Source organism: Chlorella variabilis, assembly GCF_000147415.1.
Source record: "Chlorella variabilis unplaced genomic scaffold CHLNCscaffold_30, whole genome shotgun sequence".
NCBI lineage: Eukaryota > Viridiplantae > Chlorophyta > Trebouxiophyceae > Chlorellales > Chlorellaceae > Chlorella > Chlorella variabilis.
Window position 1 is genome coordinate 273,318 of NW_005435058.1, and position 11,224 is coordinate 284,541.

The 11,224-nt window shown below is 67.8% G+C and overlaps 1 protein-coding gene across 1 annotated transcript in view; it reads right to left on the bottom strand.

The window, feature by feature from the left end:
* Window positions 1–11,224, bottom strand: part of CHLNCDRAFT_59252 (hypothetical protein) — a gene marked incomplete at its 5' end in the record, with an annotated part of 51,016 nt that overhangs the window by 9,454 nt on the left and 30,338 nt on the right. Inside the window, 29 exons of the mRNA XM_005843461.1 lie at window positions 57–178; window positions 369–552; window positions 791–904; window positions 1,276–1,332; window positions 1,507–1,615; window positions 2,165–2,298; window positions 2,548–2,652; window positions 2,984–3,079; window positions 3,254–3,301; window positions 3,618–3,708; window positions 3,906–3,994; window positions 4,157–4,336; window positions 4,569–4,687; window positions 4,932–5,015; window positions 5,140–5,182; window positions 5,388–5,456; window positions 5,944–6,069; window positions 6,189–6,364; window positions 6,580–6,695; window positions 6,993–7,105; window positions 7,354–7,590; window positions 7,865–7,987; window positions 8,313–8,385; window positions 8,610–8,705; window positions 9,127–9,221; window positions 9,494–9,604; window positions 9,855–9,992; window positions 10,248–10,451; window positions 10,705–10,993. Coding sequence (XP_005843523.1) covers window positions 57–178; window positions 369–552; window positions 791–904; window positions 1,276–1,332; window positions 1,507–1,615; window positions 2,165–2,298; window positions 2,548–2,652; window positions 2,984–3,079; window positions 3,254–3,301; window positions 3,618–3,708; window positions 3,906–3,994; window positions 4,157–4,336; window positions 4,569–4,687; window positions 4,932–5,015; window positions 5,140–5,182; window positions 5,388–5,456; window positions 5,944–6,069; window positions 6,189–6,364; window positions 6,580–6,695; window positions 6,993–7,105; window positions 7,354–7,590; window positions 7,865–7,987; window positions 8,313–8,385; window positions 8,610–8,705; window positions 9,127–9,221; window positions 9,494–9,604; window positions 9,855–9,992; window positions 10,248–10,451; window positions 10,705–10,993 — 3,541 coding nt within the window. The remainder of the gene's footprint in view (window positions 1–56; window positions 179–368; window positions 553–790; window positions 905–1,275; window positions 1,333–1,506; window positions 1,616–2,164; window positions 2,299–2,547; window positions 2,653–2,983; window positions 3,080–3,253; window positions 3,302–3,617; window positions 3,709–3,905; window positions 3,995–4,156; window positions 4,337–4,568; window positions 4,688–4,931; window positions 5,016–5,139; window positions 5,183–5,387; window positions 5,457–5,943; window positions 6,070–6,188; window positions 6,365–6,579; window positions 6,696–6,992; window positions 7,106–7,353; window positions 7,591–7,864; window positions 7,988–8,312; window positions 8,386–8,609; window positions 8,706–9,126; window positions 9,222–9,493; window positions 9,605–9,854; window positions 9,993–10,247; window positions 10,452–10,704; window positions 10,994–11,224) is intronic.

The window sequence follows — 11,224 nt, forward strand, 5'->3', positions numbered from 1 at the left end:
TTCCCCCCCCCCACCCCCCCCGGGAAAACCCCCCCCCCCCCCCCCCGGCGCCGCACCTCGGCCACCAGGTGCTGGCGCTGCGCCTCCAGCTCCGCCTTCTCGTGCAGGATGAGCCTGCCCAGCAGCTGGTCCTCCAGCCCCGCCTGGGTCACCGTGAAGTCGATGACCGCCACCTTGGCTGCAGGGGTGGGGGATATACCAAGGGAGATGAGATGGGGGAGACAAAACAAAGATAGAGGCAAAGGTGAAAGTGAAGGTGAGGGTGTAGAGCCACAGGCCACTCGAAGCAGGAAGCGGCAGGCGGGAGAAGGCAGGGCAGAGCGCAGCGGCGGTCAGCCGCCGTGAATGGGGAGGCAGCTGCGCTGCACGTCCCCTCCCAGACATGCAGCAGGCTGCCCACATGGAGAACAGGAAGCGGGAAGCGGAAAGCAGAATGCGTGCCTGAAAGCTCGGGCGAGAAGCGGGGGTTGGGGAGGCGGGTGGTGCAGTAGAGGCGGAAGCCCTCCCCCACATCCACCTCCTTGTCCGCCAGCTGCACCAGCAGGCTGCGGCCTGCAGGAGGGGGCAGCGCACCAGGCAGGATGTCGGGGTGCGCAGTACGGCAGGTGGGGCAGGCTGGGTGGGAAGCCAAACCGTGGCCAGGCGTCCAACCGCCCCATCGCGCGCATCACCGCCCGCCGCCGCCACCGCCAACCGCGCCCTGCTGCCCCACCAAAACGCTGCGCCCCTCACACACACACACACACACACACAACACATGTACCCACACACACACCCCACACCGCCTCACCTTGGCCACCTCGTGGTACTTGCACATCGACTTGGCCCAGCTGCACAGCCCCGCCACGTTGCCGCTGGCCTTTTTGGGGGATTTGTAGTTGAAGTCGGGGGGGGAGAAGTAGGGCTGCAGGGGGGGGGGGGGGGGGAGAGGGGGTGTCAGCGTCAACAGCGGGAACGGTTGCTAGAGTTGGAGGGAGGGTAGGCAGCAGGCCGAGGTGTTTGAGGTCAGCGGGAACAGCAGCTGAATGCGGGGGCGGGGAAGTAGAGGCCAGCCTGGCCTGAGGGAAGCACAGGCGTCAGACTCCACACGGCACACCACCACCGCCACCACTAGGCACCAGCACCAGCACCAGGCGCTGACAGCACAGCCCCCGCTGCCAACAGCCACTGCAAGCCCCCCCTCCACCAGGCAGCCAGCCATCACCAGCCAGCCCCCCCACCAGCCACCGCCACCACCACCACCACCACCGGCCACCCGCCACTGCCAGCCCCCACCTGCAGCAGCTCCACTGTCTCGTCGTTGATGGCCTCCTTGGGGAAGTTCATGAGGGACTGCGACAGGTGGAAAGCACTTTAGGGCAGGGGAGGTAGGCAGGCAGGCAGGAGCGGCAGCAGGCGGCCGGCGCGGCGCCCCTGCGCGCCGCGTGCACTTCAGGCTGCACACCGCTGCTGCGCGTGCACACAGCTTCACCGCAGCTGCCCTGCAGCTGCGGCAGCCTGCAACACCTGCAGGAAGTTCATGTCCCCCATCATCTTCACAGCTTCCTCGTACGTTCCCGCCAGTACCATGGCGCCCTTCACATCCTGCCAAGCCGCCTTGTTCACGGGCAGGTGCCTGCAGCGGGGAGGCACCAGGGGTGGAGGAGCTGAGTGGAGGGAGGAAAGGAAAGGAGGAAAGGGCTGAGAGGTGCAGCGCAGGCATGACACGGCGGCAGGGAGGCGAGGAGGCACACCCAGCAAGGCAGCAACGCGTGCCACCGGCAGCCGCGGGCAGCCCCGCAACCCTTCCAGGCAGCCCACGTGGGCGCAGCGCTGGATGGACCAGGCGGTGCATCTCCTCTCTGCCCCGCTAGCAGCGTGCTAGGAACGAGGCCTGGCGAGGGAGACAGGGCACTTCACCAACCATCCAGCGCTTAGCTCACAGCGCGGCATGTGCCGGTCAGGCGGCTCCTCGAAAGGTGCAGCACTCGCACCCGCACATCCACCCATCGATGCGATGCGATCATGTGAACACACCTCACCGCCCCTGAACCAGCACCACCGGCAACCACCACCACTGCCACCCTGCCCCAGCAGCTCCCACAGCAGCATGCAGCAGACGACGGGCCCGGTGCCGCAACACACGCGCATACACACAGCCCCACCACATCACTGCCGGCGCCACGGCGCATGCAAAACCTCGCGCAGCAGCCCAGCCACCCCACGCCGCCGCCGGCCTCGCCTCAGCAGCAGCACGCAGTCGAAGATGCGCTTGATGACGTCAGGTGGGTTCTTGAGGGCCTTGAGGGAGGTAATGTCCTGCGGGAGGGGGGTGGGGGTGGGGGAAAGGGTGCGGCTGGGATTGTGGAGGGCAGGCCACGGAGGGCAGATAGGAGCGTGCGCGTGTCATGGCGAGGTCTGACGGAAGGGCTTGTGCGCCTCGCCGTCATGGAGGCGAGGCACATGCAGCAGGGACGGTGTGCCTGCTGCACGCCGTCAGACTCGCCCAAGCATAGGCCTGAGCAGGCCTGAGCAGGCCCCACCTCTGCCAAAACAGAATGAACCCACCTTTGGAGTGATGGAGTTGAGGGCGGCCAGCGCGGCGTCCAGTGCGGGCTTGGCCTGCGCCAGGTCGGCCTCCGCATCGCCCTTCACCACCGCAATCTCCTCGGCCTGCAGGGAGAGGCGTGGGGGTGGCGTGGGAGAGATGCGCGGGGAAGGCGGCGCGGTGTGCCCGCTTAGCGCCAGCAGAGCGGCCAGCGAAGCATGCTCTGCCCGGGCGCCAGTCCAGCAGGGACGAGGGGGACTAGGGAGGACTGGGAGCAAGCAGTGCAAGCCCAACTCCCCCACGGCCAGCCCTCCCAAGCACCCCAGCAGCAAGCCCCGTCCTGTCACACGGCCTTGGTCACCGCCACCACTCGCTCGCGTGCCCTCCCTACCCATCCACACACACACACACACACACACAACTGCACCAGCAAGCCACGCAGCCGTGCCCGCCCACCTTCTTGGTCACCGCCTCCACGATCACAGCCACCTTGTTCTTCTCCTTCTCCGCCAGCGCAGTGCTGTCGCTGATCTCCCGCAGCAGCTTCTCCGCCTGCTTGGCGGGGGCGGGAGGAAAGAAGCCATTTCTGTCAAGAAAGAAGATCCTTTGCTGTGGTTAAAAAACACGCTGAGCTACACCGAGCTGGTCAAGGGCATGGATGGGTTGGCTGGGGAGGCATTCCGTGCGTGTTGCCAGCATGGGGGCCCGGCGGTGCCGTGGGCTCACCTGCTTGCTGGCCTGGGCCAGCTCCTGGTTCTTGGCGGCCAGCTCCACCTGCGGGTGGGGCGTGGGCACAGGCGCGGCGGCGGCGGCAGCGGCACCAGCAGAAGCTTCAGCGAGTCGCAGGAGCAGAGGAGGCGCGGCAGCCAGCACGCAGGCTGCCGTCGTGGGTTGGCGACACAAGGTGTAAGCAAGCCCCCAAGAACTCCGCTTCACCACATATTGTGCCAGCCGGGTGGCACACCAGGCAGCCAACCCGGGCCGGCCAGCCAGCTGGGTGGACACACCCACACCCACATACAGCACCACACAACACGCCCACACCCGCAGCACCACCCACACCCACACACACGCACAAGCCTCAGCCCACCTTCATCTTGGAGATGTCTGCCTTGGCTTCCTCCATCTTGTGCAGGCCGTTGCGGATGGAGGCCGCCAGCTCGCGGCTGTACGCCAGCTTCCTACAGGGCAGGAAGGCAGGCGGGACGACAACGGTGGACGGCGGCAGCGGGCCGGAGGTCGCAGCGGAGGGCGGGCCGCGACAGGAGGCACAGAATGCCTCCTGTGATTGGGGTGGCGGGAGTCAGGCCTCGTACAGCCACCACCGCCAGTACTCAGAGGCACACACGCGTACTGCCACCCCCGGCCGCAGCCTCACTTGGTGTACAGCTGCTTGTAGCCGTTGATGAAAGAGAGGTACGACTTGGGGGTGACGTGGGCCTGGCGGCGGTACCGCTCGAAAAACTCCTGCGGTGCGACGGGTGGGGGCAGTCAGGGGGGCTGACGGTGAGGGTGTGCTCATGCCCGCGGCTGGCAGGCTGCGCGTGTTGCACTGCGCTCTGCACACATGTGCATCAAATACTGAACTAAACAGTACCCTGGGCTGCCCAACCAGGGTATCCCGCCCACCTGGCATGCCGCGGTGACCTGCACGTGCACCGAGGCCATCATGTGCTTGAGGGCGGCCCTGGTTTCCGCGGTACACTCCATGGGGAAGCTGTCCAGAAGCTTGGAGGACACCGCCGTCAGCGCCTCCTCCGGCCATGGCAGGTACCAGTCGATGGTGCAGCCCGAGATGAGGCCCGGGAACTGCACAGGCACACAGGCGGGCAGGCAGGCAGGGATGAGGAGCGCGGGTGTGTCGGGAGAGAAGTGAGGCAGGCAAGGGAGGTGGGCAAGGCGGGGGGGGAGGCAGCCCACACTGCCAGACTGCACGGCTGCGGCTGCCCGGCCCAGCTTAGCCGGCCGCTGCGGCTGCCGCTCGCGGGGCAGGCAGCAGCCACCGGCAGCGAGTAGCGGGCGCGGCAGGCAGGTGGCGCACCTGCTGCGCCCAGCGGGCAAAGCGCTTGCCCACGGGGGAGAAGCAGAGGACCATGTGGAGGCGGTCCCGCACGCGGTTGATGAAGAAGGAGTAGAGGGCGTCGTAGGTGTCGGGCACGCCTGCGCGGGATGGGAGGAAAGGACGGCCGTGGGCGGGAAGAAAGCTAGAAAGCTTGGCAACGCGAAAGGGCAGCCAGGTGAGGGCGGGTCCCCGGCGCTGGCAACGAGCCTGGCAGGGCGAGACGGCAGCAGCGAAGGGTGCGGGCTGCTGCTCCCTGGCACCCCTCCCACCCACGGCAGCGGCAGCGCAGCAGCGCAGCCACCACCACCACCACCACCACCACCACAACTGGGCGTGCCTCACCTGGGCATTCCTGGCGCATGACTGGGCGCAGGTCATTGAGGAAGACGTCCAGCTCGTCCTTGGGCAGCAGCCCAGCCACCTCGCCTGCAGGAGGGAGGGGGGGAGGGAGTTGGAGTGAGGGAGGGGAAGTTCGTGTGCATGCGTGTGCATGTGCGTGTGCGTGCGTGTGTGTGTGGTACCGCATGCATGCGGCACGCGCGCCGCCCACCCGTCATGAGCAGCTGGTTAATGTACTCCAGGAAGGCCTCCTCCTGCGGCGAAGGGGAGAGGGAAGGAAGAAAGGGAGAACATGCCAATTTAGGTAGGGAAAGGGCACAAACTACAACCCACCCGACAGCTGTTGCTGCACCAGCTGCACCCCGCCTGCCCTCAGGCGGCCGCCCTCGCCATGCCAGCCCCCAAGAAAGAAAGCAAGAGCACCCCAAAACAAACAGCAGGTGGGCCACGCCACCCCACCTTGACATCCGACTCTGTGAAGATGAAGCAGACCGGCTGCCCCTTGACACCTGCAATCTTGTACAGGCCCTGCAGGCGACAGCAGTCGCCTTGAGCAGGCGGCTAAGCCCTCGCGGGAGGCGGGCCAGTCGGCACATCCGGACAGCGGGCAGACGGCGAGCAGCCACCTAGCCATCCCAGCCCAGCGCCAGGCTAGGCTTACCAGGCGGTCGGCCCTGGTTCTGAGCACTGCCCAGCACAGCCCAGCCAAGCCCAGCCCGGCGCAGCCCGGCGCAGCCCAGCGCAGCCCAGCGCAGCCCAGCAAAGCGCAGCACGGCGCGGCGCAGCGCAGCGCGGCCCAGCCCGGCCCAGCGCAGCGCAGCACAGCACACCACACCACACCACAGCGCAGCGCAGCCCAACGCAGCCCAGCGCAGCGCAGCGCGGCACAGCGCAGCGCATCACAACACAACACATCACATCACAGCGCAGCGCGGCCCAGCGCAGCCCAGCCCAGCCCAGCCCAGCCCAGCCCAGCACACCACATCACAGCGCAGCGCGGCACAGCCCAGCGCACCCGTATGTCCTCCAGCAGGTTGGTGACGTTGTATGTCTTGGTGATGGTGATCTGGAAGGTGTAGGCGCCCGCGATGTAGGCAGCCAGCCGCGCCAGGCTCTGCTTGCCGGAGCCGCCCACGCCCACCTGCCGGGCACACGCAGCGCGGCGCGCAGGCACGCCGCCTCAGCGCGGTTGCAACAGTTGTCATGCGCGGGTTATTCGCACAGGTGGGGGCGCTGCGCTGGGCTGGCCCTGGGCTGGACCTGGGCGAGGCCTCTAAGAAAAGTAACGAAGCAAGGAAGCAGAGGACCAGGCGGTGGTGCGCTGTGCTGGTATACGCACAGGCCAGCTGGCGCAGCCTCGGAGGCACCCACCAGCAGCGCGGAGCCTCGCTCCATGGCTAGCAGGCGGGACAGGCGCACCACGTGCTCCAGCGCGTCTGCGGTACCAGTGGCAGCACAATGCAGTACTCCAGGTCAGTTCGGCCATGAGTGCAACGCTAATTGTCAGAGCAGCGAGCACCGTCAGAAAGCCAGCAAGCAGCATGCTGCCATGCCAACCAGCTGGCTGCCACACAGCCACCCACACTTGAACAGCACCAGCTTCATGTCGAGCGTGCAGTGCCAGGCATGCAGTACAGGCGGTACCACCCACCCTGGAACAGCACCAGCTCCATCTTCAGCGTGCGGCTGCCCTCGTTGAAACGCGCCTGGAAGGCGTCCATCCTCCGCCACACCTCCTCCATGCCGCCGGGCACGCTCTCGTAGCAGCTGCACGGCAGAGGGCAGGGGGTGCCGGTGGGTGTGCATTTGGGAGCAGATCGTAGCAGCTGGCGGGTACAAGAGGTACTGCGGGGTAAAGGTAAAGCTTTTCCGGAGGAGGAGCAGGTAGGAGACTCGGCGGGGGAGCGGTGCAGGCCAGCGAGCAATGCAGTTGGCCGCCAGCTCCCGTTGCAGGCAGCCGCAGCTGCCAGGCAAGGCGGCGCCCGCCCTCCACCCACTCCCCCGCCAACCAAACAGCGAACACAAGCCAGCGCATGGGCGCAACCGCCACGCCCTGAGGCGCACCTGGGCCGCGCCTCCACCACCTCCCCCGTGGCCTCATCCCTCCGCGGCTCCCGCAGGTAGTCCACAAACAGCAGCGGCTCGGACACCTGGGCAGCCAGGCCAGGCCCAAAGGCCTGCGGGGCGGGGAGGAGGCCAGCTGGCGGGGAGACGGCAAAGATACAGGCAAGCGTGCCAGGCAGAGCCGCGGCTCGGCTGGCAGGCAGCGCTGCGGCCCGGCGCGGCGCCAGCCAGCGCCCTGGCCACGCCTGCTCCCTGCGGCTACCGAACCTCCGGCCCCTGAGCCCCAGCCCGGTGCTCCCGTCTTCACGCCGCACCACGCACGCACCCACTATACCCCACGCAACAACAGATCCGTACCCACCTGCTTGGCGAGCTCCGCCACGGTGCCTGCCACCCAGCCCTTGTCCTCAAGGCTGACCAGCTTGTCCCCAAACACGCGCTGGCACTCGTGGGCCCACAGCGCCAGCAGGTAGCCCTCGGGGGAGGTGACGCGGCCGCCGTAGGGGGGCGGAGTGCCGGTACCGGCGGTACAGGCGGTACCGGGAGCAGGGCGGGCGGCGAAGCGGTCGCGCTGCGCCAGCAGGATGCCTTGGAAGACCTTCGGCGGGGCGGGAGGCGCAGACAGGAGGGGTGGTGGGAGTGGGAGGGTGGGCTGTGGCGGGGTGAGAGGGTCTGGCGGGGGAGGAGCAGGCACCCGGCACCAGCACCGGCAGCAGGCCCGGCGCTGCCGCCAAGTGCGGCGGGCTGCCAGGCCGTGCCACCCAGCCTCGAGCCAACGCCGCTGTGCAGCGAGAAGCGGAGAGCGCCGCAGGAGGCCAGCAATGGGGGAGGCCAGGAGGTCAGGGGATGTGGGGCGGCAACCTTGCACCCACCTTGGATAGGTCCCGCATGTTGAACAGGTAGTGGAAGCGGGAGGGGGTGGGCAGCATGCGGGCCTGCACCCGCCCCCACAGCTCCATGGTGAGCGGTACCAGGCGGCGGGACATGGAGACAACCTGCGGGCAAAGGTCGCAGGGAGGGGTTTGTTTGTTGTTCCTGCCTCCTGTGCCTATAGTCTGCATGTGGGCTAGGGAGCGTGCGGCACTGACCCCACGCAGGGGTGGCAGGGAGTGCAGGGGAGGAGCGAGGCAAGGGAGAGGCGAGGCACGACAGGGCGAGGTTGAGCCGAAGCACTGGGTAAAGGGCAGCACGCGGATGCGCACATGCCGACACCAGCAACTGGCACGTGTGCCGAGCGCGCCTGCCCGCGGGCTGCGCCGCTGCCTGCGCAGCCAGGCATGATATGCTACGATGATAATAATGCGGGGCCGGCCCGCGCACCTCTGGGCTGAAGGTCTGGTCTTCGAAGCGCCCCGCCATCAGGCTGCCAAACACGCCGTTGATGGCGGCCTCGCTGCAGGGGGAAAGCAGGGAGGAAAGCAAGAATCGCAAAAGATATATGGGAAAAGAGCAAGGTCAGAGAGGGGAGGCGCCAGGCGGTGGGCAAGCAAGCCAGAGACCGGCTGGCCTGAAGCGCTGTGATCTTTCAGGAGAGCCGCTGCCGGCAGCTTCCTGGGGCATGCGGGCGTGCACAAGGGCGGCCCGGCGCGGCCCCTAACAAAACCGCCAGCGCCCCACCTGGGCGGCAGCACCGCAAAGATGGCAAACTGGCGCTTGAGGCGGTTGGGGATGTCGTTGCGCCCGGCCGCGGGCGTGCCCATGGCCGCAACAAACCTGGCAGCGGGAGGGGGGCCAGCAGGGCAGGGTGCAGGCGGTGAGGGGCAGGAGGTGAGGGGTATGTTGGAAGAGAGCGGCAGCGATAACAGCAGACGGGCAGCTTGCAGGAATGGCGGCGGCAGCGGCAGCACCAGCACCAGGCGTGGCTGTGCTGGAGCAGCGCGGCGCTGCTGCTCTGCACCGTGGCCTTGCTGGCGCCCCTCCAGGCAGCCCACAGCCAGCAGCCAGCCACCCACAGCATCCCTCTCCCCCCCAGCCTTTGCGTCCGCATCTTCACAACACGCTTCCCACGCACGTGCACACCATACTTTTGCTGGCACCAGACCGTGCGCTCCCTGCGCCCGGCACCACGTCTTGCAAGGCATGCGGGCGTGGCACAGCAGCAGCAGCAGCAGCAGCAGCAGCAGCAGGCACCCACCGCGTGTCCACCACGCTCTTCATGTCCCCGATCGGCTTGTCCAGCGAGTAGAAACCCTGCTGCTCCAGCAGCTGACGCACAATCTCGTTTGTGACCTGCGGGGGTGGGGTGGGTGCATGAGGTGTGGCGTGTGTGTGTGCTCTGGTGGTGGTGGTGGTGGTTGTAGAGGGGGTGGTGGCGGTGGCGGCCAGGCGAGAGGAACGGGAGGGAGGAGCATGCACGCCCCGGTAGCAGCATAAGCAGGGGCACGCGCAGAGGGACTGGCTGGCGTGCGACTGACCGCAGCTGCCTGGCCCAGCGCTCAATGCCGCGCCACCTGGCAACCAACCACACACACCTCCACACCACAGCATAACCACACACACACCTGGTCTCCCCACTCGTTGATGGCGGGCATGGAGATGTCGTCTATGAAGACGGTCAGCGTGCGGCCAGAGGGGGGGCCGTAGGTGCGCCCCTGCCGCTTCTCCACCGCGCCCTGCGAAGCGGCAGGAGCGGCGAGCGTTAAGCTCGTGGCACAGGCACAGGCGGGCAGGTGTGTGTGATGCAAGCGGGGGCACAATCTGCTGTGGCGGCAATGGATGCCGCCAGCACACGATGCCTGCCGGGGGCTGCCGCCGCAGCCGGCAGCTGGCAGCACCCCTCTGCAGCCACACTAGCACGAGCCCCCATTGCAGACCACAAACAAGCCAGGCAGCCCCCAGAAGTGCACACACACACACACACACCTCCATGGCCTGCTGAAAGATGCCCGGCGTTGTGAGGTAGGAGAAGTTGATGGTCTTGGAGGAGTGCTCGTCCTTGGGGAAGCTGCCCAGAAACTGCTGCACGGTGGAGGTCTTGGCGGTGCCGGGGCCGCCCACCAGCTGCGCAGGAGGGAGGGCGGGGGACGCGCAGGGCAGCAGGCGTCACGGGGAGGAAGGGCAGGAGGGAGCAGCTGGCAGGTCCCACGCGCAGACCGCTGGCGCCGCCGACATCGACTGCCCGTGCGGCCGCCGGCTGTGCTCCCTGCACCTGCTGCTTGCCACCACCGCACTGCTGCCCTCCCATCACCCCGCCCCCACCAGCGCTATCCCGTCTCCCCTCCCTTCTCATGCCACTGCCGCACCAGCCCTGCTCACCAGGGAGGCCTTGCCCACAGAGTGCACCAGGCCCAGGAGGTGCTCGTACCGCACAGAATCCAGGGTGGGTATCACGAGCTGGGCAAAGCGGGGCCGCTCGATGCCGGCGGGATACTGCCAGGCGGGGATGCGGTCCCGCCAGTGCTGCCACCGACCGCTGCGCTCGTCCACCAAAAACTCGTAGAAAGTGTCGGAGTCCAGTATCTGCGGTACCGCAGACAAAGGTGGCGACATGTTCAGCCGGTACGGCTGTCAAGAGGCACAAAGAATGCACCGCGGCCATACAGGCGGAAGCAGCGGCCGGCAGCGGGAGCGGCTGCACAGGCAGGGGCCTGGCCGCGCATGCGGCGCAGGCTTGCACTCAAGCACCCCTACTTCACCCCCCCAAGCACTGCGCTGCTTCCGTCCCAGACGACCGCCAGCGCAGCCTAGCCCCATTCCCGCCGCCCCACGGTACCTTCTCCGGCGCCTGCTCGGTCAGGGTGCGCAGGTGCGCATCAAAGAGCTGCCTGTCCTTTCCATCCAGCAGGCCGCCCAGGGACCAGGTCGCGCAGTACAGGAACAGGCGCTCGTAGTGGTCTGGGGCCAGCTGGGGTGTGGTGCCGCCGCCGGTACCGCCGCCGCCGCCGCCGCCGCCGCCGCCGCCGCCGCCGCCGGACAGCGCCTTGAGGCAGCCAGACAGCAGGGTGAGCAGCGTGCTGACCTGGCACACCTGCTCATTGTGCATGATCGGGCGCAGCTCCAGCCTGGCAGCGGCAGCAAGGGCGGGGTGTGAGGCTCGGCTGCGCACACACGGCCGGGAAGCGCATGCAGCTGCACGCCGGCGGTGCAGTTACACCGCCGAACGCCGCCCGCACGCGGCCACCAGCGGCAGCCCGCCAGTGCCACATGCCATCATCCAGGCCCGCCAGGCCACCCTCATGTCGGCACTATTACTCACAGACCTCCTCCCACAGACCTCCTGCCCTCCCACCTGT